Source organism: Jaculus jaculus, chromosome 16 (genome assembly GCF_020740685.1).
Source record: "Jaculus jaculus isolate mJacJac1 chromosome 16, mJacJac1.mat.Y.cur, whole genome shotgun sequence".
In the NCBI taxonomy this organism is placed as follows: Eukaryota; Metazoa; Chordata; class Mammalia; order Rodentia; family Dipodidae; genus Jaculus; species Jaculus jaculus.
In genome coordinates this window covers 16,806,160-16,831,247 of record NC_059117.1, presented here as the reverse complement: position 1 = coordinate 16,831,247, position 25,088 = coordinate 16,806,160, and the positions used below count along the sequence as shown (strand labels likewise).

Below are 25,088 nucleotides of genomic sequence, written 5' to 3'. Positions count from 1 at the left end.
TGCTAAGCTAAGGACCCAGGTCTGATTCCCCAGTGCCTAAGTATAAGCCAGGTTTATGAAGTGGCACTCGTGCCTGCAGTTCATTTGCTAGAGGACCTGGCATGCCCATTCTTCCCCTCCACCCCAATGCGCTCTCTCTCTCTCTCTCTCTCTCTCTCACTCTCTTTCTCTCTCTCTCTCTCTCTCTCTCTCTCTCTCTCTCTCTCTCTCTCTCTCTCTCTCTCTCTCTCTCTCTCTGCCTCTTTCCTTCAAATAAGTAAACACAAAAAAAAGCTGTAGAATTTAAAGCAATTATGTGGGACATGGCCTAACAATTATGAGTCCTGAGTATTTCTATAAATATGTCTTTTATTTTTTTTAATGAGAGAGAGAGAGCATTGAGAGGGCTGGATAGAAGGCTTATCAATCAAGGCACTTGCCAGCAAAGCCTAAGGACCCACGTTTGATTCCCCAGTATCCACATAAGCCAGATACATGAGGTGGCATATGCATCAAGTTCATTTGCACTGGCTAGAGGCCCTGGCATGTCCATTCACTCCTTCTATCTGCCTTTTTCTCTCTCAAATAAATAAATAGATTTCTTTAAAAGGGGGGTGGGGCACAAGTGCAAAAGTGGCACACATCCATGGCGGGGAACCAACTGCTCTTGGTTCGGCTAACTTATCCCCTCAGAGGTACAGGACCCATAGCTGGAGGTGGGAAACAAGTCAGAACCATATCCAAACATTAGCCCACTCTCCAATATCAAGCTACCATCAATCGTGGGCTACAAGAGGGCCTACACCTATTCAATTCTCTATTAAAAAACTAAGGGTTATCTCATTTGTCCTGGAGCTAACTTACTCTCCATTGGAGAATCTGCTTCTCTTTTTCAGATTGATGCAGGTCGTAAGGAGAGAGCCACCCCATCATACCTCAGAAGGGCCCCGGCTGAAACTAAGAAAAATTGGTGAAACAAGCAAGGGTGCTGTTTTCCTGATGAACCAGATACCAGCACAAGGGGGAAGGAGACCAACACAGAGAAAAATCAACTCCTACCAAATGAGAGAGCCAGAGACCCAGAGGCCCCCAACACCTCATCACTGAAGCAGACCAAAAATGAACCCAACATGGCTCAAGGAAATTTTGTGGAAGGGGGGCAGAAAGAATATCAGAGCCACATGTTGGGTCATGATATCAGAGACATTTATCGTACCAATAACTGTGGGCTAACTCCACAATGCACGACCCATATACCTCAACAAGGAGGGGGCAATGGGGAGGGGTAGATCACGGATGAGCCTAATAACGGTACCAAACTGATCATATTTGCTTAATACAAAACTAATTAATAAAAATAATAATAATAAAAAGGGGGAGAGCTTGAGGACCAGGCATGGTGGTGCATGCCTTTAATCCCAGTTGGGAGGCAGAAGTAGGAGGATTGCCATGAGTTCGAGGCCACCCTAAGACTACATAGTGAATTCCAGGTCAGCCTGGGCTGGAGTGAGACCCTACATTGAAAACAACCAGAAAAAGGAGAGGGTTGAGGAATAAGAGGGGGCACTGGTCCAAAACACATTGAAGGGAAACAGAATAGAAATGGTTGTGAGAGGCAAAAGCAAGTTTCCCCGCCGACACACCGTTTTAAACAGGTACCGCTAAATTAGCAAGTTAAATAGTGTAAGCTGACACTCAATTATCCACTACCATAAGAGTTCACACATTCCAACTGGCAAAAAAAAAAAAAAAAAAACCTTAACTTGAGGGGGTGGAAATGGGAAAATTCTCCCTGGAAAAATAAAGAATCGTCTTATGGTCTTCCTAGGATAAATTTATACTCAAATACAACCCGAAGCTGTCAGCCAAATTCTCCTACTCTCAACAGCGGGAATCACCTTCCTCCACTCTTCCCCTTGCACGGCCCTGGCAATGCTCTAGGGTACTTAGCATAATGGGTAACAGGCCAACCTTTGCCAACAGACATTTCTCCCATCAGCATGCCGTTTCGCTTCACAGCAATCCATGCAGCATTCTGGATTTGTATTCTAGAGACATCCATTGTGGTCTTATCTAAGCCACAATGTAACATTCTTCACGTGTGTACGCCTGTCCATGCATGTGTGAGTGCAGGCATGCACCTGTCACAGCACGCGTGCCCAGGTCAGAGGACAACTTTCGAGTTAGCCTTTGCCTTTCCATCCTGGTTTTAGGCAGAGTTTCTTTCTCTCTCGAATCTCACCCATGCCGTTGTTGTTTGGTTCACTTGCCACATGTGGGAAAGTCTCATCTCTGCCTCCGATCCCAGCATTAGCATGCCGGGTTACAGAAGCCAACCTCAACTTGTAGCATTTTATGTGGGGTCAGGGGTCGACTTGGCTATGCCAGCTTGTGTGGTGTGTGTTTTATCCACTGTGCAATTTTCGTGGTCCACGTGTTTTCTCAGTAAATCATTGAGCTTTCCTGGGCTTCTAGGCCTCATTATTTTAAAAATAATAAGATTACTTGGCTGACAAAATGGCTTAGCGGTTAAGGCATTTGCCTGTGAATGCCTAAGGACCCTAGTTCAATTCCCCAGGACCCACATAAGCCAGATGCACAGTGAGGGGGTGCATAAGTCTACAGTTCATTTGCAGTGGCTAGAGGCCCTGACACACCCATTTTATTTTCTCTTTATCTGCTTCTTCCTCTCTCTCTTCTCTAATAAATAAAATATTTTTAATAGTAATAAGATTACAAAATGAAGCTATGAAATTTGCAGAAAAATGGATGGACCTGGAAAGGATTATACTAAGTGAGGTAACCCAGACCCAGAAAGCCAAGCGCCACATGTTCTCCCTCATATGTGGATCCTAGCTACAGATGACTGGGCTTCTGCCTGAGAAGGAAAATACTTGGTAGCAGAGGCCAGTAAGGTAAAAAGGAGACATAAAGGGAAGAGAAAGGAAGGGAGGAGGGTACTTAATAGGTTGATATTGTATATATGTAAGTACAATGATTGAGATGGGGAGGTAATATGATGGAGAATGGAATTTCAAAGGGGAAAGTGTGTGGAGGGGAGGGAGGGAATTACCATGGGATATATTTTTATAATCATGGAAAATGCTAATAAAAAATTTTTTAAAAATAGAATATATTTTAAATGGCCTTACCACAAAAATATATGCTAATAATTAAATAGCTTCATAATTCATAAGATATGTGTGTATGTATGTAGCCAGGTGTGGTGGTACATGCCTTTAATTCCAGCACTTGGAAGGCTGAAGTAGGAGGATCAAGGCCACCCTGAAACTACATAGTGAATTCCAGGCAAGCTTGGGCTAGACTGAAACCCTACCTTGAAAACCAACAAAAACAAAAAAACATATGTATATAAAATGTTGTTCATGCTAAATATATACAATTATTTTGTCAATTAAAAAAAAAAAGATTACAGAAACAGATTTTTTTTCTTACAATCCTAATTCAGCCACACAATCATAATGCCATGAGGTGCAAACCTTGTATTGAGGATGTAAAAAGTCAAGAGGAGCCTGGGAGGGGCAGCAGTGAAGAAAAGACAGGTCCGGGCAGGATATGTATGGATTGCCAGGCCGAGGTTAAAGTTCAGGGATGGGCATGGCACGGGTGGGTGGAGAGTGGACATGAGAACCTAGTTAGACAGGCGAAGGTACATCTCATGAGATGGTCACAGGGTTGGAGTCCAGTAAGGCCTGGGTCTCAGGGAGCTCTTGAACCAAATGTCAGCTCCACAGAGCACATGGAGCATTTACTCACCTGCCCCTGTCACCTGGTGTGGGGGATCATGGGAGTCTCAGCAGCAGTGGGTCCCCCACACATGCAGTCACCCTAACTGCTGCCCAGGGAAATATACTATAACTTGAGGCACGTGCAATTCCAAAGGTGGGATGCAGAGCCTGGCCTGGCTTCCCACAGAAAGCATTCTCAAAACAGAACCTTCACTGGTAGGACCACGACCAAGGAGATAGAAACTGCCGTGCACAGCACGTACATTGAACAATGATGCTACCCTTGGTCTCTATTGCAATGGAAAACTATCTCGGTGCTAACCCGACACAGGGGTGCAGGAGGGGTGCTGCACTTGTGTCAGAGGATTGAGTACAGGTACAACCTCCAATATCAGAAAACAATAAGTAAGCAACAGTGTTAACACCTTGACCCAAACTACACTTCTTTTATTTTATTGGACAAAGGGATTCCCTAGCCCAGATCAGGCTATATCCTGGTTTTGTCCATGCCTTTGTTTTTGGGGTCAGATAGCAATGCTTGCTGACATGAGTCCATTTCCATGTCCTCTGAAGTGAACATGAGCATTGCACCAAATTCTTTTGTTGTTTTGTTTGTTTGTTTTTTCGAGGTAGTGTCTCGCTCTAGCTCAAGCTGACCTAGAACTCACTATGTAGTCTCAGGGTGGCCTCGAACTCATGGCGAACCTCCTACCTCTGCCTCCCAAATGCTGGGATTCAAAGGATGCACCACCACACCCAGCCATTGCACAAGTTCTAAGAGAAGAAGAAAGTACTGAGGGCATTAGGAGGAGGAGGACCATGTGGAAGAGGGGAAGGTGTAACACGAATGGAGGAAGGTAAGAGCGACTAATACAAACAACGGGATTTCAAGGAAAATCTTCACCCACCAACATGTGAGAGAGAAGGGCACATGCACCCTCCACTGTAATTCCCCAACCTCCCTAGGCTGGCTCTGTGGGAAAATGTGTGTCCTGACAAGGCCAGGACAGCCTCATAGGCCTGGTGTGGAAAGTATACACCAAGGGTTTTTCCATCACATACAACCACAGAATATATCAGAGTAGGAACAATGCTAACAAAAGGAGGAATTGTAGTGCTGAATATACAGGCCAGATGGAAACCACCTGGATCAGAACAGTAAGGGATTGATCGATCCTCCAGACCAGAGGTTGAAAACCGCAAGCTCCACCCGGCAAGAGAGTATCATTGCTGGGGCACTTAAAAAAAAAAAATCCTTGAGGGGCCAGAGAGATGGCTCCATGGGTAAGAGAACTTGTCACACAAGCACAAGAGCCTCTAAGGGCCTCATTTACCTTGAGTTTGATTCCCTACAATGCACATTAAAAAAAAAAAAAAAAAGTGGTGTGGTTACATATACCTATGAAGCCCAGCTCTGTGGGGAACATTGACCAGAGGATTGCTGGCGCTTGCTAGTCAGCCAGAATGACTGGGAACAGCAGCTCCGTGTTCAGTGAGAGACTCCATCTCAAGGAATCTCAGATGAACGGCAGGGAGGACACCCGGTGTTCTCTTCAGACTCCCACACATGTGAGTATTGTGCATGCATACCTGGGCATACTTCACTACCAAGATACAAAAGACAAGCTAATTTCATTACCTGGCTGAAGCTCATTCCTTGTTCCTCCTTGAGTATACTGAGCCAAGCTTGCAGCTAATAGAAAAAAGAAAATCAATTAGCAATTGAATCACACAATGACTTATTCACCATTTTATATCATCTTATAGGTAGGAGGATCACCATAAGTTCGAGGCCACCCTGAGACCTCATAGTTAATTCCAGGTCAGCCTGGGCCAGAGTGAGACCCTACCTCAAAAAAAAAAAAAAAAAAAAGAAAGAAAGAAAGAAAGAAAAAACCACTATTTATTTGAAGGGGCAAACAGAGAGAGAGAGAGAGCGAGAGAGAGAGAGAGAGAGAGAGAGAGGCATGCCAAGGCCACTAGCCACTGCAAACAAACTCCAGACACATGCACCATCATGTTCATCTGGCTTTACATGGGTACTGGGGAACTGAACCTGGGTCATTTGGCTTTGCAGGCAAGCACCTTAACTGCTAATCCATCTCTCCAGCCTCTTATTAAATATTTTATTTGAGAGAGAGAGAGACAGACAGAAGCAGAGAGAGAACATACTCTCATGTTTAAATGTATAAAGGTTCACACAATACAAGATCCTATTGTTGAAGATACTACATACATCTGCTGCTAGAAACTGAGCAATCAACCTGGAGTTGAACTGGAAATGTCTCTCTGCTGGGGAGCTGCCATAGTGCTGCAAAGTGCTGTGCAGATTGCTGGAGGAGAGACGTCATCAAGAATCTTAACCAGCAATGGACCCCATGAATTCTACAACCAGCCAGTCAGGCAAGATGAACCCACTGATGCAATAGTGGCTGACTGTTGTGGGGGTAACCAGTTGCTTTCTGAATGGATTGGAGGCTCACCCCACAGGAGTTAATTCATGATCAGTACTAAAAATCTAGTCAAAATCTTATGGCTTGAAAGGTCATAGGCCCCAGTGGGGGTGCTACTACTGTTTAGCTGAATTTGGTCCCAAATTGCCTTCTAAATACTTATGTTTATGCTCACAGAGTAGTGATAATCTTACTTTCAATCAGAGAAGCTTCTTTTTGCAGAGGATGGTGACTACTGGGAAGACTCAAAAGTCAAAGTGGGGCTGGAGAGATGGCTTAGCAGTTAAGGCACTTGCCTGCAAAGCCAAAGGACCTAGGTTTGACTGCCCAGGACCCACATAAGCCAGGTGTATAAGGTGGCACATGCATCTGGAGTTTGTTTGCGGTGGCTGAAGGCCCTGGCATCCCCATTCTCTTTCTCTCTGCCTCTTCCCCCCGCCCACTTCTCTCAAATAAATGAATAAAAAGTCAAAGTGCTGAGAGGTGCCAGTTAAATACTCAGAATTAAATGAGATGCCCCCCACACCTGAAAAGGCTCAGGGAACTTTGGTGGAAAGAACGCAAGGACCAGAGGATGGGAGGTATGCTGTACTGTGGACACAAGGTAGTGATGCATCCACGATCTCACGGTACCTGTTGTTGCCGGCATAATATTGGGCCTATCAACATGTCATACTAAATGATGAAGGAAGGTTTAAAAATATCAAAATGGAAAACAAGGGCTAGGGAGATGGCTTAATGATTAAGGCACTTGCACGTGAAAGCTAAGAATGCACGTTCGAATTGCCAAGTCCCACGTAGCCAGATACAAGTGTGCAATGTCGCACATGTGCACAAGGGGGCACACGCATCTGGAGTTCATTCACAATGGCTGAAAGGCCCTGGTGTGCCCATTCTCTATCAAAAATAATATAAAAAAATAGAAAGGGCCTGGTTAGAGGGAGAAAGGGCCTCCATGGAAGGAATATGGGTGAAAGGGGAGAGTGGAATGCTGGGAAGGGAGTTTGGTCAGATACATGGCACATATATAAAAGTTATCAATAAAAGTGGATCTGGGGGGCTGAGAAGATGGCTCAGCAGTTAAAGGTACTTGCTCGCAAATCATCCCAGTTTAGGTTCAAGTACTAAGTCACATGAGCCAGATGCAAAACGTGGCAAAAGCATGCAGTGTTCATTTGCAGTGCCAAGAGGCCCTGGCATGTCCATACCCATACATACACATGCAAATAACCAAGAATTTTAATAACATTGAAGTATGCTTGGCAGACTCAATTTCAACCTAGCTTAATACAAACAGGTATGTTCCAGAAAACCACTTTTATAAAATTATTACAAAACACAAGACCCTGAAACTTACAAAAAATATAATTCTTGATTCACATGCAACAATAAATTCAACTTACCAAGCAAGGTTTTCTCGCTGTTGACAGAGCAACTGATAACTTCTAAGTCTTTCTCAAAAGTATATAAATGCTATGAAAACAAAATGTATTCATTTTACATCAAATAACAATTATTGCAATATAAATTCCCATAGAGCTATGTATCAAAGAACCCCCAATGAGTTTGTGTGTGCTAAGACATCCTGGATTATTTTTCAATAAAAAAAAGTTTGTTCTTTTATGCCACATTTGACACTAAAACTTAGCCATGAGAGAGTTAAAGACAGTGGTTAAGAACCAGACTTTATAGCTAAGCTAGATCCATGTTCAAATCCCGGCCCTGCCACTGGTCAGCTGTGTGACTTTGGACAAGTTATTCACCTTCTCTTCCCCTCATAAGTTACACAGCAATATCATGTCTATGTCAGGGTATGACGCAAGCCAAGAATGCACTAGAGCAGTGTGACCAAAAGTTGGGGACAAATCTCTCGTGGGTTTGTTATGAGGTGAGTAAAAGGTTTGTTTTTGTGTTTTTTGTTTGTTTTCTTTGTCATTGTTTATTTGCTTGTTTGTTTTTCAAGGTAGCGTCTCACTCTAGCTCAAGCTGACTTGGAATTCTATAGCTCCAAGTTGGCCTTGAACTCACAGTGATCCTCCTACCTCTGCCTCCCACGGGGCTGGAACTACATGTGTGCACCACCACACCCAGCCTAAGTAAAAGGTTTCCACCAAATCTCACATAGGAAATAAAAATTCAAAAAGTTCCAAATTTCAGGCAGTCTCACTCTCTTCTGAGAGGACGTATGCTCACAATTTGACCTATAGCCTTCTGGGTCTTCTAGAGTTCCTCCATGCCCCTAATTTCCTAATTTTCTTGTAAACTTTCTTTAAAAACATAAAATGCTTTCCAGTAGGCGTGAGGCCCTACATTCAATGCCTAGTACTGCAAAATCAATAAATATACTATGCTATCAACCTCTATTCTCCCATAACAAGGTGTTTTTGGGAAGCCTTGGTGCCATTCAGACTTCTCAGTCCTTCAGTACTGATTCCTAAGAACTTACTGAAGGGCAATTTAATTTAGCTCTTACTTTTAGATATTAAAATGATCCAATGAACTTTTTTTTTTTATTTTTCCAGTGTGTGCAGTACGTATGGTATGGTGTGTGCTAGATGTGGTGTGTGCACACATGTGCGGGGGTATTCACACTCGCCACCTGCACGTGGCAGCCAGAGTGCTTCGGGTGCCCTTCTCCGTCACTCAACCGTGTGTTTCTGTGAGATCGAGTCTCTCCTTCAACCTTCAGTGAGTTGCTAGTTCCAATCAGCAAACCCGGCAATCCAGCTTTACGTGGGTTCTGGAGGAACTGAGAGCCAGCGGTCTCTGGCCTTTCCCAGCCTTTGAACCTAAGCAGCACACTCAGTTGCTAAGCCATCTTCTCAACCCTGAATTGGCATTTGTATACATCTTTTTCCAGTGCTGGGTAGCAAACCCAGGGCCTTATGCGTGCTGGGAAATTGCTCTCTCGCTACACTACATCCCCAGCCCTCACAGGCAGCGGTGTAAGCCTCAAGGCAGAATTTCTAAGTCAAAAGGGATACAAGAACTGGATTCTTCAGTAGTATGGATCTGAAAAAGAAAGAAAATCTTCCTTAAACTAGCTTTTGCAAACAAGCAATTACACAGTGACTCAGGGAATTAAATCATGTAGACTAGGTATTGGGCTTCAGCAATGGCTTAATACAGAGCTAGACACACCCATTCTTTTCATTTTCTGAGTTCAAAACATTTTTTTTAACTTCCACACAATGAAGCTCCAAGTTCTAATACTCAAAGACACAGCAGATCCCACATTACATTATCAATCCCCAAGCCCAGCGGAAAAAGGAAGTACATGTCACAGATTCCTAGCAAAGTCCATCTGCACTGGTATTCAGCCGCTTACATTCACTCCTGTGGGCATTGAGGAGAGAGGGAAGAGGGAAGGGGGACAGAAAGTTTAGGAACTGGCCTATGTCTGCATCAGTAACATGCTGCTGCTTATTTAGCCACTGCCAAGAGAGATTGTTTGATCAAAACTGCAGAGATGGGCTGGAGAGATGGTTCGGGGGTCAAGGCGCTTGCCTGCAAAGTCAAAGGACCCAGCTTCAATTACCCAGGAGCTATATAAGCCAGATGCACATGGTGGCACATGCATCTGAAGTTTGTTTGCAGTGGCTGAAGGCACTGGCATGCTCATTCTCTCTCCCCCTCCCCCTGGCCTCTGTCTCTCTCTCTCTTTCTCTCTCTCTCCCCCCCCACCTCTGTCTCTCGCTCTCCCTCTCCCTCCCCCCACCTCTGTCTCTCTCCCTCTCCCCCCCCCCGACCTCTGTCTCTCTCCCTCTCCCCCCCCGACCTCTGTCTCTGTCTCCCCCCCACACCTCTCTCTCTCATTTTCTTTCTTTCTCTCTAACAAATAAATAATAAAATCAAAAAAGAAATTTAAAAATGAATATAGCCAATTTTAATTTGTTTAATTTAGTAGATGTAACAACATAGCAGAGAAGACAAGAATCAAAGTTTGGAGGAAAACATATAAATTGCATAATTTAAACCAAAAGAAAATAAACTTGGGGGGGAAGAAACAGAACCTCAGAGGTCTATAACAAATGATCTGACATTCATGCAATCAGTACAGAAAACAAGAGAAACGGGTAGCACTTTAAAAAGTATTTGATGAAATAAATAGTGGTTGATGAGTGAAAATATCCTAAGTTGGCAAACGATGACAGATTCAAGATACTGACTACAAACCCAAACAGGAAAAATCCAAACAAGCCCACAGAGACATGCCTAAATTAATTTTCAGAAAATAAAGAACAAAGAAAATATTTTTCAAACAGGAAAAAAGACCCCTTAAGTCTAGAAAAAAAACAATTCAAAAGACAGCCGATTCCTCATAAGACACCAGGGAGTTTAAAAAGCATACACATTTCTTAAGAGCTCAAAGAATAGAACTGTTTACCTGAATTCTATATTTGGCACAATTACCTTTCCAAAATGAATAAAATAATTCTCAGATTAAGGAAAACAGAATGTGTCATCTGCACATCTATACTAAATTAATGGCTTAAACAAATTTTCAAAGGACGAAGGAAATGATAAAACAGGAATGAGAATAGCCAGGAGGAAGTGGGAACAATGGAAACGGGGAAATATGGGTTAGACATAGCACACCTTCCTGATCTTTTTATGTTGTCAAAACTGTTTGATAATAAAGAAAAATGTATGTCATCAAAAGTGGACCTTAAAAGATATGAAGTAAAAGCCGGTGTGGTGGCGCATGCCTTTAATCCCAGCACTCGGGAGGCAAAGGTAGGAGGATCGCCATGAGTTTGAGGTCACTCTGAGACCACATAGTGAATTCCAGGTCAGCCTGGGCCAGAGTGAGACCCTACCTCAGGAAAAAAAAAAAAAAAAAAATTAAGTAAATAGCTCAGTAGGGCAGCATTTATCTAGCTTACAACAGGCCATAGGTTCAATCCTGAGGTCCACAATATAAAATAAAAGAAAAATGTAAATAAAGTCTTTTCAAAAAGAGAGAGAGAGAGGGCTGGAGCAATGGCTTTGCAGTTAAGGTGCTTGCCTGCAAAAACTAAGGACTCAGGTTCAATTCCCCAGATCCCACGTAAGCCAGATGCACATGGTGATACATGTGTCTGGAGTTCATTTGCAGTGGCTAGAGGCCCTGGCATGCCCATTTTCTTTCCTTCTCTCTTTTCTCTCTCTCTCTCTCTCTCTAATAAATAAATCTTTTAAAAAGAGAGAGAAAATGTTGAAGACAACTGTAAGTAAGAGAAAGTAAGTGGAGTTATCAGAAAACAAGGGCTCGCCATCTCGCTGGAACTGATACGATGTCATCAGATCTCTGGGACAAGGGTGCAGCTCTACATGACGACCTCAGTGACAAATGCAGAAGCCCACACACGGGATGTGACGACACAGAACTACACACCCACATGCTGCTGTCAACTTCCAGGCCACGGCCATGTTGTAGTCACCCAGGAGTTAACAACTGGGAAACACTGGGTGAAGTATACATGCATTTTGCTCTCCTAGCTTTGCACATTTCAGAAGAGCACAGAAGTATTAGGGTTCACACAGCACTGCTCCATCCTGCAGCTCTGCCACCAGGAGGAAACACCATCCTTCTCTTGGTGGCAGCTTTCCAAGGCAAAAATACAGTACTTCAAAGAAATTTTACTTGGCATACAAATTCATCCTTTCAATAAAACCAAAATGTCAATTAAAAAAAAAAAAACTGTCAGGCGTGGTGGCGCCTTTAATCCCAGCACTGGGGAGGTAGAGGTAGGAGGATCACCATGAGTTCGAGGCCACCCCGAGATTCCATAGTGAATTCCAGGTCATCCTGGGCTAGAGTAGCACCTATCTCAAAAACAAAAACAGAAACACAACAGTGTGGGTAGTAAGATCTTCTGGAAGAGATGGAGGGTTTAGTTAGCAACTGCTGTGATCTGGACATGCAGGGTCAGGAGTGGGAATCTAGAAGAGTCTAGAAAAAATGTAGAGAAATGACTAGGTCGGATTACTACTGCCATCAGAGAAGGTCAACTACTGGGAGAGAGTGGGCTTATTATAAAAGCAAGTTCAAGTCCTTCCTGCTCTCCTCTCTCCCCCTTCTACCCTGTGCCATTGTATGACTCAGGAAGAACACAACCCTTCCCACCAGATGTGGGCCTCCTGGCCTCTAAGAGGAGAGGACAGCTAGGATGTGAAATCCTTCTTGCTCTCAGGCACTTAGTCTCCGAAGAGATGAATACAGCCACAAAAGGGTGATCCCACCGTGACTACATTGACATTTCATATGATGCCTCCTCTTAACCCATCATCTTAGAACTCATCCTAGCTAGAAATCAAGTTAATGGGGCTGGAGAGATGGATTCGTGGTTTAGGTGCTTGCTTGCAAAGCCAAAGTACCCAGGTTCAATTCCCCAGGACCCACATAAGCCAGATACACAAGGTGGCACCTGTGTCTGCAGTTGGTATGCAGAGGCTGGAGGCCCTGGAGTGCCCATTCTCATATTCATTCATATTCATTCATTCATTCTCTCGCTCTCTCTCCTTTCACTCTCTGTCTCATAAAGAAAAATAAAAATATTAGAAGAAGAAATCAAGTTAATGAATGTACCAATACTTGAAATTGGGTCTGCCTCTTTCCCAAGGCTGTGCATTCTGCCATGCTTTGACCTGGCCACCACTCTGACTTCTCAAAGGGGAAATACTAAATGCGTATTGGTTGAACCTGTGAATGGGCAAGTGAATGAGTGAATGAAGGGCTGGCTATGAGGAAGAGGAAGGGGAAGTGGGGGAGGAAGAATTAGCCAAGCAGCCTCCTGGAAACCAAGAGGGAAAGGTGAGAAATGTGGAGCTGACAAAGGACACCTAAAGTGAAGAATGACTGAGTGAGTTCTCAAGCGTTTCCACACAAGCACAGAGCGCGGCCCCCCACCTTGGCCCCAATCAAACAAAGCTGATCCACATCAACCAGGGCCTGCTGGGGTCCAAATGGAAGATAATAAAAGACGAGGGCAGGGTCCCATGCCTAGATTGTTGTGGGAAAGGAATGAGAATAAAGACAAACAAAAGCTAAGCAGCATCTGAACTCAAAACCAGAGGCCACTGTGAAAATGACCAGCGAAGGCATTGGCCTTCCTACCCTTTACTTTCCCCCAGAATATTGGCAATTAGTTTGAGTAAATCTCAAAGGACTAAGACCACAGCTGGTCTTTTGGTTTAGGAGTTCTTATACTTTTTAAAAAATTATTATTCAAGATAACGGGGCCAAGAAATTACAAAGAAATGGGAGAAAAGAAGGAAGGCAAAGTGGCACAAATTTTTAGACGGTGAAATGTGAATTTATAACCAGAAAACACAAGAGGCAAAAAGAAGAAAATCCTAGCAGCAGTCAACAAAAGTAAGCCATGACTTATGGTGACTTTTACCTGATTTTGTCTGGTTTGGCAGTCATATAATCCAAAGATGGCATTTCCCTTAGCATCCTAAAAAAAAATAAATAAATAACCAGATGTCTATTAAATATCATTGTTTCAGTGTTTCATTGTTTCACTGGTGTTGAACCAAACGGGCAATGAGGGTAGTGGTGTGAGCAATGAGCGCTAATGAAGGCCTGCTGTGGGGGTGCTGCGGACGGGCCAGACTCAGCTAGGACGCCTTGGTGCTAGGGATGGAAATGGACCACACCGGAGCTCAGTGCGTTTGGGACACTGGCTAGGAGACTGAGCACCATGGAGCCAGGCTTGCTGCATCTTTAAGAGGCTTGGTATGGTGGAAATGGTATTGCTAGAGTGAGACCATGACATCCTTACTGAGAACCTTTGAGTCATACAGCTTTTTGACTCAGCCTTCTTAGAGACCACTTAAGAACTTTTTTTGTAGCCAAAGGGAAACAAGTACACTGACACAAGTGTAAAAACAAACTACCGGAACTACTCCAATGAAGTTGTCAGGAAAGTCAAATTGCCCTTAAAATCCCCAGTATTTGAAATTACACCACTAAATAATTCCGCAAAATTTCTAAAGAAATATTAATTCTGAATATATAGAATAATCATCTTTTAACATTTCAAAGAACAAAAATTTAGCCTTCTATATTTAAATATTTGGTGTTTTCCTCTAGAAAATAAAATTCCTAAGAATTTTTTTTTAATGTGGAGCTAGGGAGGGCCAGCTACTCAATAGAGCCACACAGGCATCCATTTGTAGTGGCAAGAACACACTGCCCATGTCTACACACACACATGTAAATGAATAAAAAAATTTAAATATAGTATGTTATATATACATATATACACATATATATATGTATATATACACACACACACACACATAGAGAGAGAGAGTGTGTGTGTGTGCGTGTGTGTGTGTTTTATCTGTTTCTAAAAAGAAAATATTTCATATGATGGAATTTTAATCACTATTCAATATCACATACATAAAACCAAAGTCATGTGTTAAAGACTAAGTACAAGCAAGTCTTAATTATTGCCTTCAATCAAATATAGTATTTAACCCTAAAAATATAAATGTTTATAATAATAATTTTCATACTGTATGCATTTTACTACAATAAGATATTATAGACCTACCTTATAGGTATAAATAATGTTTCCATTTCTTTCAACATTTAGTACATGCAAGCTCTCATAATTTGCTTCTAAAATGCCTGAAATAAGATAATATCAAGTTAATATTCAGAAAATGTTTTGAAACCTATCTAGTGAATATAGTATTTGTGAAAGTTGTTCTAAGAGGGCTAGAGAGATGGCTTAGTGGTTAAGAGCTTGCCTGTGAAGCCTAAGGATCCTGGTTCAAGGCTCGATTCCCCAGGACCCACACTAGCCAGATGCACAAGGGGGCACACATGTCTGGAGTTCATTTGCAGTGGCTGGAGGCTCTGGCGTGCCCATTCTCTCTCTCTCTCTCTCTCTCTCTCTCTCTGCCTCTTTGTCGTCCTCAAACAAATAATAAAAAATAAAAATCTTAAAAAAAAAAGTTGTTCTAAGAATACATGCTAATGGTTCTGTTTATAGCGTTTACAAGTAGGTGGGGCTAGGGAGATTACTCAGGCACGAGAGCCCTCACTACACAATCGTGAGGGTCCAAGGTCCATCTCCCACACCATGTAAAGAGCCAGGCATGACCACACAATACTGTAACCTCACTGCTGAGCAGGCTGGAGATAGGATTCCTGGGGCTCACTAATGAATCAGTCTGTGGAAGAAAAAAAAAACAAAAGGCAAGCTCCAAGTTCAGCTAGACACTGTCTCATTAAAAATAATAATAATTATATCTCACCCAAAAATATTAAATCAGTTTTAAATTGATTGTGGGAATTTCAAATATTCAGACCAAGCATGCAAAATGCACACTAACTCAGTAAACTCAGTTTTTGAACTTCAAAAATGGATAAAGGCCTGGTGTGGTAGTGCACACCTTTAATCCCAACACTTGGGTGGTAGGAGGATCTGAGTTCGGGGCCAGCCTGGGACTGCACTGTGAGTTCTGGGTGAGCCTAGGCTAGAATGAAACTATCTCAAAAAAAAAAAAAAAAAGCAAGATAAAAATAAAGATAACTAGTGAAGTAGACACAGGAACTAGAGCTGGGAGTGGGAAACCTTTAGAGGAAGTATGGGTTTCACAGAGAACATAGGCATTGTCCTGAGATCCCTCCTCCCCTGGCCCTTACAAGCAGCAGCTGTGGGAATGTCCTGGGTGAAGGGGAAGTGGTTTGTACAGTTAGGTGCGTATTTCCAACAATACATAATGAGCTGTCAGACACACTTCACATTGATTTTAAAATATATGGCTGATCATTTTGCTCTCACACCAGAACAAGAGCCAAGCAATTAGGTGACTGCTAAATATCACTTGGCAATTGCAAAGTTCTCCTTTGATCACATCCGCATCATGTGTAAGGTGTTACAGGCCCATTGTACCACTAAGACAATTGAGTTCAGCAAGGTGAAGAGCCTTGGTCAGTATCACAGTGATAAAGTGTGGCAGATTCCTCTCACACCTAAAGGCAGAGAGACCAATGAGCTAAGTGCCCTACACCAGGCTTGCAACAGAAAAACAGATAATTACTCAAAAGTCCTTTTAAGGGGCTTTGGTAAACATCTAAAGAGAACTTCACTGAATTCCTTTTCATCCTGCACATGACATTAACTTCTGGAATGCCATGTGTCAACATTTTGAGGGTTATTTTTTTCTTTCAAGATTATAATGATGCTGGGAAAGACCTTCACAAAAGTATTTTTAAAAAAATTTCAGCTAAGAAACCCCTTCACAAGAACTTCTGCCCAAATTCTTTGCAAAAATGTCTATTTTCAAATCACTAAAAGTTCTCCATCAATTACAGATTATAATAAATGATATGTATTTCTCCCAGTAAATCATGGGCTCTGGTAGAAAAGTCAGGGCAGTCTTCTAAAGAATACTGGGGCTGGAGAGATGGCTTAGGAGTTCAGGTGCTTACCTGCGAAGCATAAGAACCCATGTTCAATTCTGTGGGTTCCCACATGAGCCAGATGCACAGAGGTGAGGCAAGCTCAAGGTTGCACCTGCTCACTAGGTGGTGCAAGCATCTGGAGTTCAATTGCAGTGGCTGAGGCCCTGGCATGCTAATTCTCTCTATATTTGTCTGTCTCTCTAAAATAATAATAAAATAATAATACTAGTAGGGCATGGTGGCGCATGGCGCAAGTCTTTAATACCAGCACTTGGGAGGCAGAGGTAGGACGATGGTTGTGAACTTGAGGCCACCCTGAGACTACACAGTGAAATCCAGGTCAGCCTGAACTAGAATAAGACCCTACCTTGAACCCCCACCCCTAAAAAAAAAAAAAAAAAAAGAAAAAAAGAAAAGAAAAGAAAAACTAATGCCTCAAAGTAAAACCAAGATATTCCAATTTAAAGGGCTAGGGTGGTGTCCACTCTCCTGTATGTATTAAGGTCCCCAGACAATTCATTATAACCAGGACCAGCGAGTAACATAAGCACGGCAGACAGCGTTAAAGAATAGAAACAATGCCTTCATGGATACATTATGTAGTGCTAAACCTCCATGGCTAACATTTCAAGGGCCTTTCAAATGGGTGAATTGTGCAATATTGGAAATTCAGAAACCAATGTCTCATCACACATCCTTAACCCACTTGCCCTTCCTCTCTGGGTTGCTTGCTCATACTTTTCAAACATCCTTTTCAAAGAAGTATTCAGTAACTGCTTTGCTTATTCATTCTGACTCTTCTCTCTGGGAAGTCCAGAGGAGGAAGCTTAGCAATTTCAAATGAGGAAACGTGGTTTAACTTTACAGTTCACTGCACTGTGATCACAAAGAAAAAAAGGTAGCATTTTGATAAGTATTTGCATAAGTAAACATATTAAAAAGGTAGACTGCCTCTCTCTCCCTCTATCTCTCAAATAAAAATATTTTAAAAGGGGTAGGAGGCTGAAAAGATGGCTTAGCCATTAAAGTGCTTGCTGGCAAAGCCGAAGGATCCAGGTTCAATTCCCCAGGACCCATCTAAGCCAGGTGCACAAGTTAGTACATGCGTCTAGAGTTCGTTTGCAGTGGCTGAAGACCCTAGTGTGCCCATTCACTTTCTTTCTCTTTCTCTCCCTCCCTCCCCCTCCCCCTCTCCCTCCCCCTCTCTCAATTTTTTTAAAAAGTTGAAAGACTGAGATATACAAAGTATTGGGATGTCTTAGCCCACATAAAGCAGAATATGGTTTTTTAGGTAGTCTTGTCCATTTCAATCTATTCTTCACCAAACAAGAATGATTTACAGGAAAGCATTTGCCAAGTGTATAAATTTTAGTCCAAGTTGAGACAAAAACATCATTTTTGCCTTTTTAATGACAATTGGCATAGGAGAGGGTGTCGTACAGTCTTACACAGTAATTTGAATCAGTTATCAAAACACAAATCAAGATATGATAAAATATAGGTTATACCCATTCTACACATAATTCACATTAAGTTCTCAGGCTCAAAAAAAAAAAATGGGGCTGGAGAGATGGCTTAGCGGTTAAGCGCTTGCCTGTGAAGCCTAAGGACCCCGGTTCGAGGCTCGGTTCCCCAGGTCCCACGTTAGCCAGATGCACAAGGGGGCGCACGCGTCTGGAGTTCGTTTGCAGAGGCTGGAAGCCCTGGCGCGCCCATTCTCTCTCTCTCCCTCTATCTGTCTTTCTCTCTGTGTCTGTCGCTCTCAAATAAATAAATAAAAATTTAAAAAAATGGCCAGATAGTACAACCCCTAAAACTGTGAAGCAACTATTATGATGCAATTTATATTTTATATTCTGAATAAAATTAGAAAAAGGAAGCACGGGTTCATTATTTAAGAATAAAAAAGAAAACTGAGAATTAGAAAATGAGATTAAGAGGTGGAGGGGAAGGATACGTAAACAGGAAAGACAGCAGCGAGGGAATGGGGAAACAGACAAGCGTGCCTGAGGCAGCCCTGTGGCCTCCAACCTGATGGTATATCAGAGGCAAAAAAAAAAAAAAAAAACAAAAAAAAAACTCAAATCAGTTGCCTCCAAAATATATCACTTCTCCTGAAAAGTTCTTAAGACTTGAAAACTAAATCAAACTTGTGTGTCATAAATCCAAAGCTATTGAGACTAGGCAAAAAGACAGGAAAAAAAAAAAAAAAAAACAATGTTCTTTCTAGAATTATATATAATTGGTTCCTGGTATGCAATGTTTCAACTTGGATTTTTTTTAAACTTTATTTAATATTGTCAAAGCAATACCAATACAGAAGAAACCACACTTTGAATTTTGATCTCTTCCTGAGCCACATGGGATGCACTCTGGTGATGCTCTGCAGTGGCAGCCCGCCCTAGCTCCCAGCCAGGGGTGCAGAGCAGAGGTCAACGGCTCATGCTCACACTGCGTTGCTAAGCTATAATGGTACGTAGGTCAGGCAGGTGAAATGATGGGAGTAAGTCCCAACTAACCCATAACTCCATCACAACACTCAAGCAACATCTGAAGCTGGGCTTGGTGGCACACATCTTTAATCCCCCAGCACTCAGGGGGCAAGGGTAGGAGGATCATTGTGAGCTCAAGGCCAGCCTGGGACTTCAATGAATTCCAGGTCAGCTTGGGCTAGAGTGAGACCCTACCTTGAAAAAACAAAACAAAAAGGCACTTATATACGTGACATTTAAACCTTGGAAAATTTACATACCACAGACCATAAATGTGATCCATCCCAGCAAATTACCAAGCACTACATACACAAACTAACATGTAGGGCTGGAGAAATGGTTTAGTGGTTAAGGTGCTCGCCTATAAAGGCAAAAGACCCAGGTTCTATTCCCAGGACCTATGTAAGCAAGATGCACAAGGTGGCACTTGCATTTGGAGTTCGTTTGCAGTGGCTGGAGGCCCTGGTGTGTCCATATTCACAGCCCCTACCCCTGCTTCTCTCCCTCTCTCTCTCTCTTTCTCTTTCACTGAAATAAATATTGTTTTAAAAAATTAATGTATAAATATGGCTGTATAGCAGCACTGTTTTTAATGTGCTACATATGATAAACATCTAATAGTTTTGGAGTAAATCTAGCAAAAAGTGGGCAGAAATTGGGGAAATTCTCAGACTTATTAAAAGACATTAAAGAATTTGGGCTGGAGAGATGGCTTAGTGGCTAAGTGCTTGCCTGTGAAGCCTAATTTCAAGGCTCGATTCCCCAGACCCACTTTAGCCAGATGCACAAGGGGGTGCACGCATCTGGAGTTCGTTTGCAGTGGCTGGAGGCCCTGACGTGCCCATTTTCCCTTTCTCTGTGCCTCTTTCTCTGTCTGTCACTCTCAACTAAATAAATAAATTATTTTTTTAAGAAAAGGAATTTAAACATAGGAACCAGGGAGATGGCTCAGTGGGCGAAGTATGCTCTTTAAGCACATGGAGCAGAGGCTGGATCCCCAACACTCACATAAAAGCCAGGCACCAAGGTCTGCACCCATAACCCCAGAGCTGAGGAGAATCCCTCAAGCTTACAAGCTAGCCAGTCTAGCCAAATCAGTGATCTCTGGGCTCAGTAATGGGCCCTGTCTCAAAAATAAGGTAGAGAACAATTGAAGAAAACATTCAATGTTGACCTCTGGCATACACAACACACACACACACACACACACACACACACACACACAATTATGTATTCACACCACACACACAAAGGATGCAACTAAACAGCAAAATATATTTGGTCCACAATCAGGAAGATTCAATGTTTAAGATTTAAAACTGTACAGAGTCAACATAACTTGAATCAAAATTCCAATAGATGCTGGGCATGGTGGTACACACCTAACAACACTTAGGAAGCTAATAACACTTGGGAGATAGAGACAGAAAGATCAGGAGACCAAGGTCATCTTTGGCTACCTAGCAAGTTTGAGGACAGCCTGGGCTACAGGTGACCCTATCTCAAAAAAAAAAAAAAAAACACTTCAATAGACTTTTTGGTGAAATCTGACAAATGGATTCCAAAATAATCATAAAAGAGCAATAAATACAGAAAATCAAAGGGGATACTGAGGTGAGGGGCCCTGCTTTACCACACACTGCTAAGAACTCATCTCAGGCTGAGACAATGGAACAAAATGAATGCAGAAAATACTTCTCCACACAGAGGAATATGATGTGGCACAAACTGGCATCATGAGAACAGGAATGATTCTTCAGTGAATGACACGGAAACAAGTTGTGATTGGTATTATAGTATTAAAATTAATAATATATAGTATGCCCAACTTAGCCAAGCTTCTGGCTATTTTGTCAGAAATATGACATCTTAGAGAATTACTTAGAGTCACTAAGGAATCTTCAATTTCTTGATTTGAAAATATTAAGCCTTCAAATTTAGAAAGCAATATAACAGAGAAGGGACATAGCTGTCAGTATATTTAGAATTATTTTTGGAAGCTTGTACATGGGTATTTTAGCAGTACCTGAGCTATGAACAATAGAGTACCAGATTTTCCTGGCAGTGCAGTAAATTACAGCAGAAGAAATAGAAAAGGAATAGGCTTGTGGTTTTGTTTAAGCTGCCACACATTGGTGATTAGTGGAAGTAATAATACTATAATAGGGCTAATATCTTACCATGAGGCTCTGAGAAACAAAAAAAAAAAAAAAAAAATTACTACCAGGGACTGGAGAGATGGCTCAGAGGTTAAGTTGCTTGCATGAGAAGCCTAAGGACCCATGTTCAACTCTCCAGATCCCACAATAGCCAGACACACAAATGTGAGGCAAGCACAATATCACACATGCCCACTAGGTGGCACAAACGTCTGGAGTTTGATTTCACTGGCTGAGATCCTGGCATGCCAATTCTCTCCCACCCCCCCCAAAAAAAAGAAAATTAAAATAAAGTGAAAAAAATACTACCAGGATTAGAAAAAGTGGTATTTCTATGAAGTTTACCTTTTGAGAACGCAGAACTATCCCTTTCTAGAGAAATGTCAACAGATAACATTTACAATTCTTCACCAGTGAAAGACATGAGGAAACCAAAATGCAACTGGGTCACACGCATCTTTTCAATCACCACTCACTACTGAAACATGGCTGTGGTATTTTACACTTCATTGAAAACTTCTCATTTGCAGACACTTGACATTTAGGAAAAATAAGCTCAGAGTATTCAGAGAAAGGACTATTTAGTGGTGGAAACAGACTTGGAGCTGCCTATCATATTTCAAAAAGCTAAACCTTCACAACCTGATAAGGAAGGGAGCTGGGGAGATGGTTAAAGGTACGTCCCAGCCCCACATGAAAAGATGAAAGCAAAATGGCACACCCATCTGCAATCCCATCATACTTATGACAATGGGAGACCGAGCCAGGAGAATCCAAACATCACATGTGCCTGCTGCACTGGCATTCCTGTGCAAAGGCAAGAGACCCTATCTCTAAGGTGGTACGACACGTTGAGGCTGTCCTCTGACCTCCACACGGGTGCTGTGTCGTGAGCGCAGTCTCTCTCTCGAAAATAAAAACTACAATAAATGGCTGAAGAGATGGCTTAGTGGTTAAGGCACTCACCTGCAAAGCCTAAAGACCCATGTTCAACTCCTCAGATCCCACAGAAGGCAGATGCACAAGGTGATGCATGCGCACAAGGTTGCACATGTGCACCAGGTGGCACACACATCTGAAGTTCCATTACAGTGGCTAGGGGCTCTGGTGCACCACTTCGTTCCCTCACTCTCTCTCTCATTAAAAAAAAGAGGGGTGCTTAGCAGTTAAGGTGTTTGCCTGCAAAGGCAAAGGATCCCAGTTCGACTCTCCAGGACCCACATAAGCCAGATGTACAAGGTGGCACATGCATCTGGAGTTCGTTTGCAGTGGCTAGAGGCCCTGGCATACCCATTCTCTCCCCCCCCCTTTCTCTCATAAATAAATATATTTTTTAAAAAGCGGATGCTGGAGAGATAGCTTAGTGATTAAGGCATTTGCCTGCAAAGGCAAAGGATCCCAGTTTGACTCTACAGGACCCACATAAACCAGATGCACAAGGTGGCACATGCATCTAGAGTTCATTTGCAGTGGCTAGAGGCCCTGGTGTGCCCATTCTCTCCCCACCCTTTCTCTCACAAATAAATATCTTTTTAAAAATGGGGCGGGGGGGCTAGAGAGATGGCTTAGCAGATAAGGCATCTGCCTGCCAAGCCCAAGGACCCATGTAAGCCAGATGCAGTAAGTGACTCATGTGTCTGGAGTTCATTTACAGTGGCTGAAGGCCCTGTGCACCTATTTCTCTCACTCTCAGGAATAGTTTTTTTAAAAAAGAATTTTTTTTAAAATAAAGGCCAATCTATTGGGCATTGGGCTTACCTCAAAAAAAAAAAAAATTTAAAAAAAAAACAGAAAGAAAACCTATCATAAAATTGGATCTAAAGCTACAGAAACTTTTATAAAGTTACAATGCTATTTATTGTGAACCAACAGTCAACATACAAAGACAAGATCATCTATCCTATGCTAAACACAGGAACAGTGGAAAGATGTGAGGAGGCAATGGGAAGCTTCCACCAGCATTAGGAGAAGGAAGTTAAAGATAAGGGTTATTGGATGCCCCGCCCAACGGTATTGGCAGTATACAATGCCTCATGAAATCCTGAGAGGCAAAAGCACTAGCGTTGACACTTCCTATGCAGAAGGTGAGAACCAGAGCCACCATTAGGCTTATTTTTTAATTTTATTTATTTATTTGAGAGCGACAGACACAGAGAGAAAGACAGAGGGAGAAAGAGAGAATGGGCACGCCAGGGCTACCAGCCCCTGCAAACGAACTCCAGACGGGGGTGGCTAATGTGGGACCTGGGGAACCGAGCCGCGAACCGGGGTCCTTAGGCTTCACAGGCAAGCGCTTAACCACTAAGCCATCTCTCCAGCCCACCATTAGGCTTATTGTGAAGACCTAGAGAGCTCCACTGTCAGCTCACTGGAAGGGGGACAAACCAAAAGAAGGTATTGGGAGGGACTATGATTAAATCAGACTTTATTCAAGTATGAATACTACCAATTATGAAAAACAAAAAAGATGCTCCATTATTCATAGGAAAATACCTATGGGCTGGAGAAATAACATAGCGGTTAAGGTGCTTGCCTGCGAAGACAAAGGACCCAGGTTTGATTCCCCAGTTCCCACATAAGCCAGCTGCACAAGGTGGTACATGCCTCTGGAGTTTGTTTGCAGTGGCTAGAAGCCCTGGTGTGCCCATTCTTTCTTTTTCTAAGTATTCTTTAAAAAAAAATTTAGGCTGGAGAGATGACCTAGTGGTTAAGGCACTTGCTTGCAAAGCCAAAGGATCCCGGTTCAATTTCCTAGGACCCATGTAAGCCAGACGCACAAGGTGGCACGTGCGTCTGGAGTTCGTTTGGAGTTCCATTGCAGTAGCTGGAGGCCCCGGCTTGCCCACATTCATTCATTCATTCATTTTCATTCTCTCTCTCTCTCTCTCTCTCTCTCTCGCTCGCTCTCAAATAATAAATTTTGTTTAAAAAAAGAAAGAAATGTCTAATTGTTCAGCCAGGAGTGGTGCCACACACTTTTAATCCCAGCACTCGGAGGCTGAGGTAGGAGGAACCCTGTGAAGTCGAGGCCAGCCCGAAACTGAATTCCAGGTCAGCCTGGGCTACAGCAAGACCCTACCTTGAATAAGGGGGGGGGGGGGAGAAGAATAAGAAAGAAGGGGAAAGGGGGCAATGGGAGAAGGGGAAAGAAAAAACTGGAAAGTCAAGGATATCTCCTGTATAAGCAAATCAATGCTGAGAAAGAAAAGAAAAGAATCCCTTACCAGAATCAAAACATTTTTGAGGCAGGTGAGAACTCAGAGCCTCGCTGCTGGGAATGAATGAATGTACTCCAACTCACCCGAGAACGCTGGCCAGGAAGCCCAGCATCACTGCCTCCCTGCGAGCTAGGGGGCTGCCAGGTGACGTGTGCTTGGTGGCTCACGGAGCTTGCAAGCCCTCCGTTCACTGTGTGCAGCGTGAAAGCCCTGTTCACCCAGACACTGAAGTGCCCCTCCCCCCCGACACACACACAGACCAAAGTTCTACTTTTAAAATTCCCAGTTTCGGGCTGGAGACGGCTTAGCAATTAAGGCGCTTGCCTGCAAAGCAGAAGGACCCAGGTTCGATTCCCCAGAACCCTCGTAAGCCAGATACACAAAGTGGTGCATGCGTCTGGAGTTCTTTGACAATAGCTAGAGGCCCTGCTGCCCATTCTCTCTCCCTCCCCCTATAGTAAATGAATTAAAAATAAGGGCTGGGGAGATGGCTTAGCGGTTAAGGCGTTTGTCTGCGAAGCCAAAGGATACAGGTTCGATTCCTCAGGACCTATGAAAGCCAGATGCACAGCGTCTGGAATTTGTTTACAGTCGCTAAAGACCTTGGCACACCTATTCTCTCTTCCT

General features: G+C 42.9%; 1 protein-coding gene across 1 annotated transcript in view; it reads right to left on the bottom strand.

The window, feature by feature from the left end:
• The window catches only part of LOC101600703 (gamma-secretase activating protein), a 94,831-nt gene that overhangs the window by 69,253 nt on the left and 490 nt on the right, over window positions 1–25,088 (bottom strand). The window contains exons 2-5 of the mRNA XM_045136165.1: window positions 14,731–14,807; window positions 13,567–13,623; window positions 7,585–7,654; window positions 5,368–5,421 (exon numbers count right to left, since the gene is read on the bottom strand). Of these exons, the coding sequence (XP_044992100.1) occupies window positions 5,368–5,421; window positions 7,585–7,654; window positions 13,567–13,623; window positions 14,731–14,807 (258 nt within the window). The remainder of the gene's footprint in view (window positions 1–5,367; window positions 5,422–7,584; window positions 7,655–13,566; window positions 13,624–14,730; window positions 14,808–25,088) is intronic.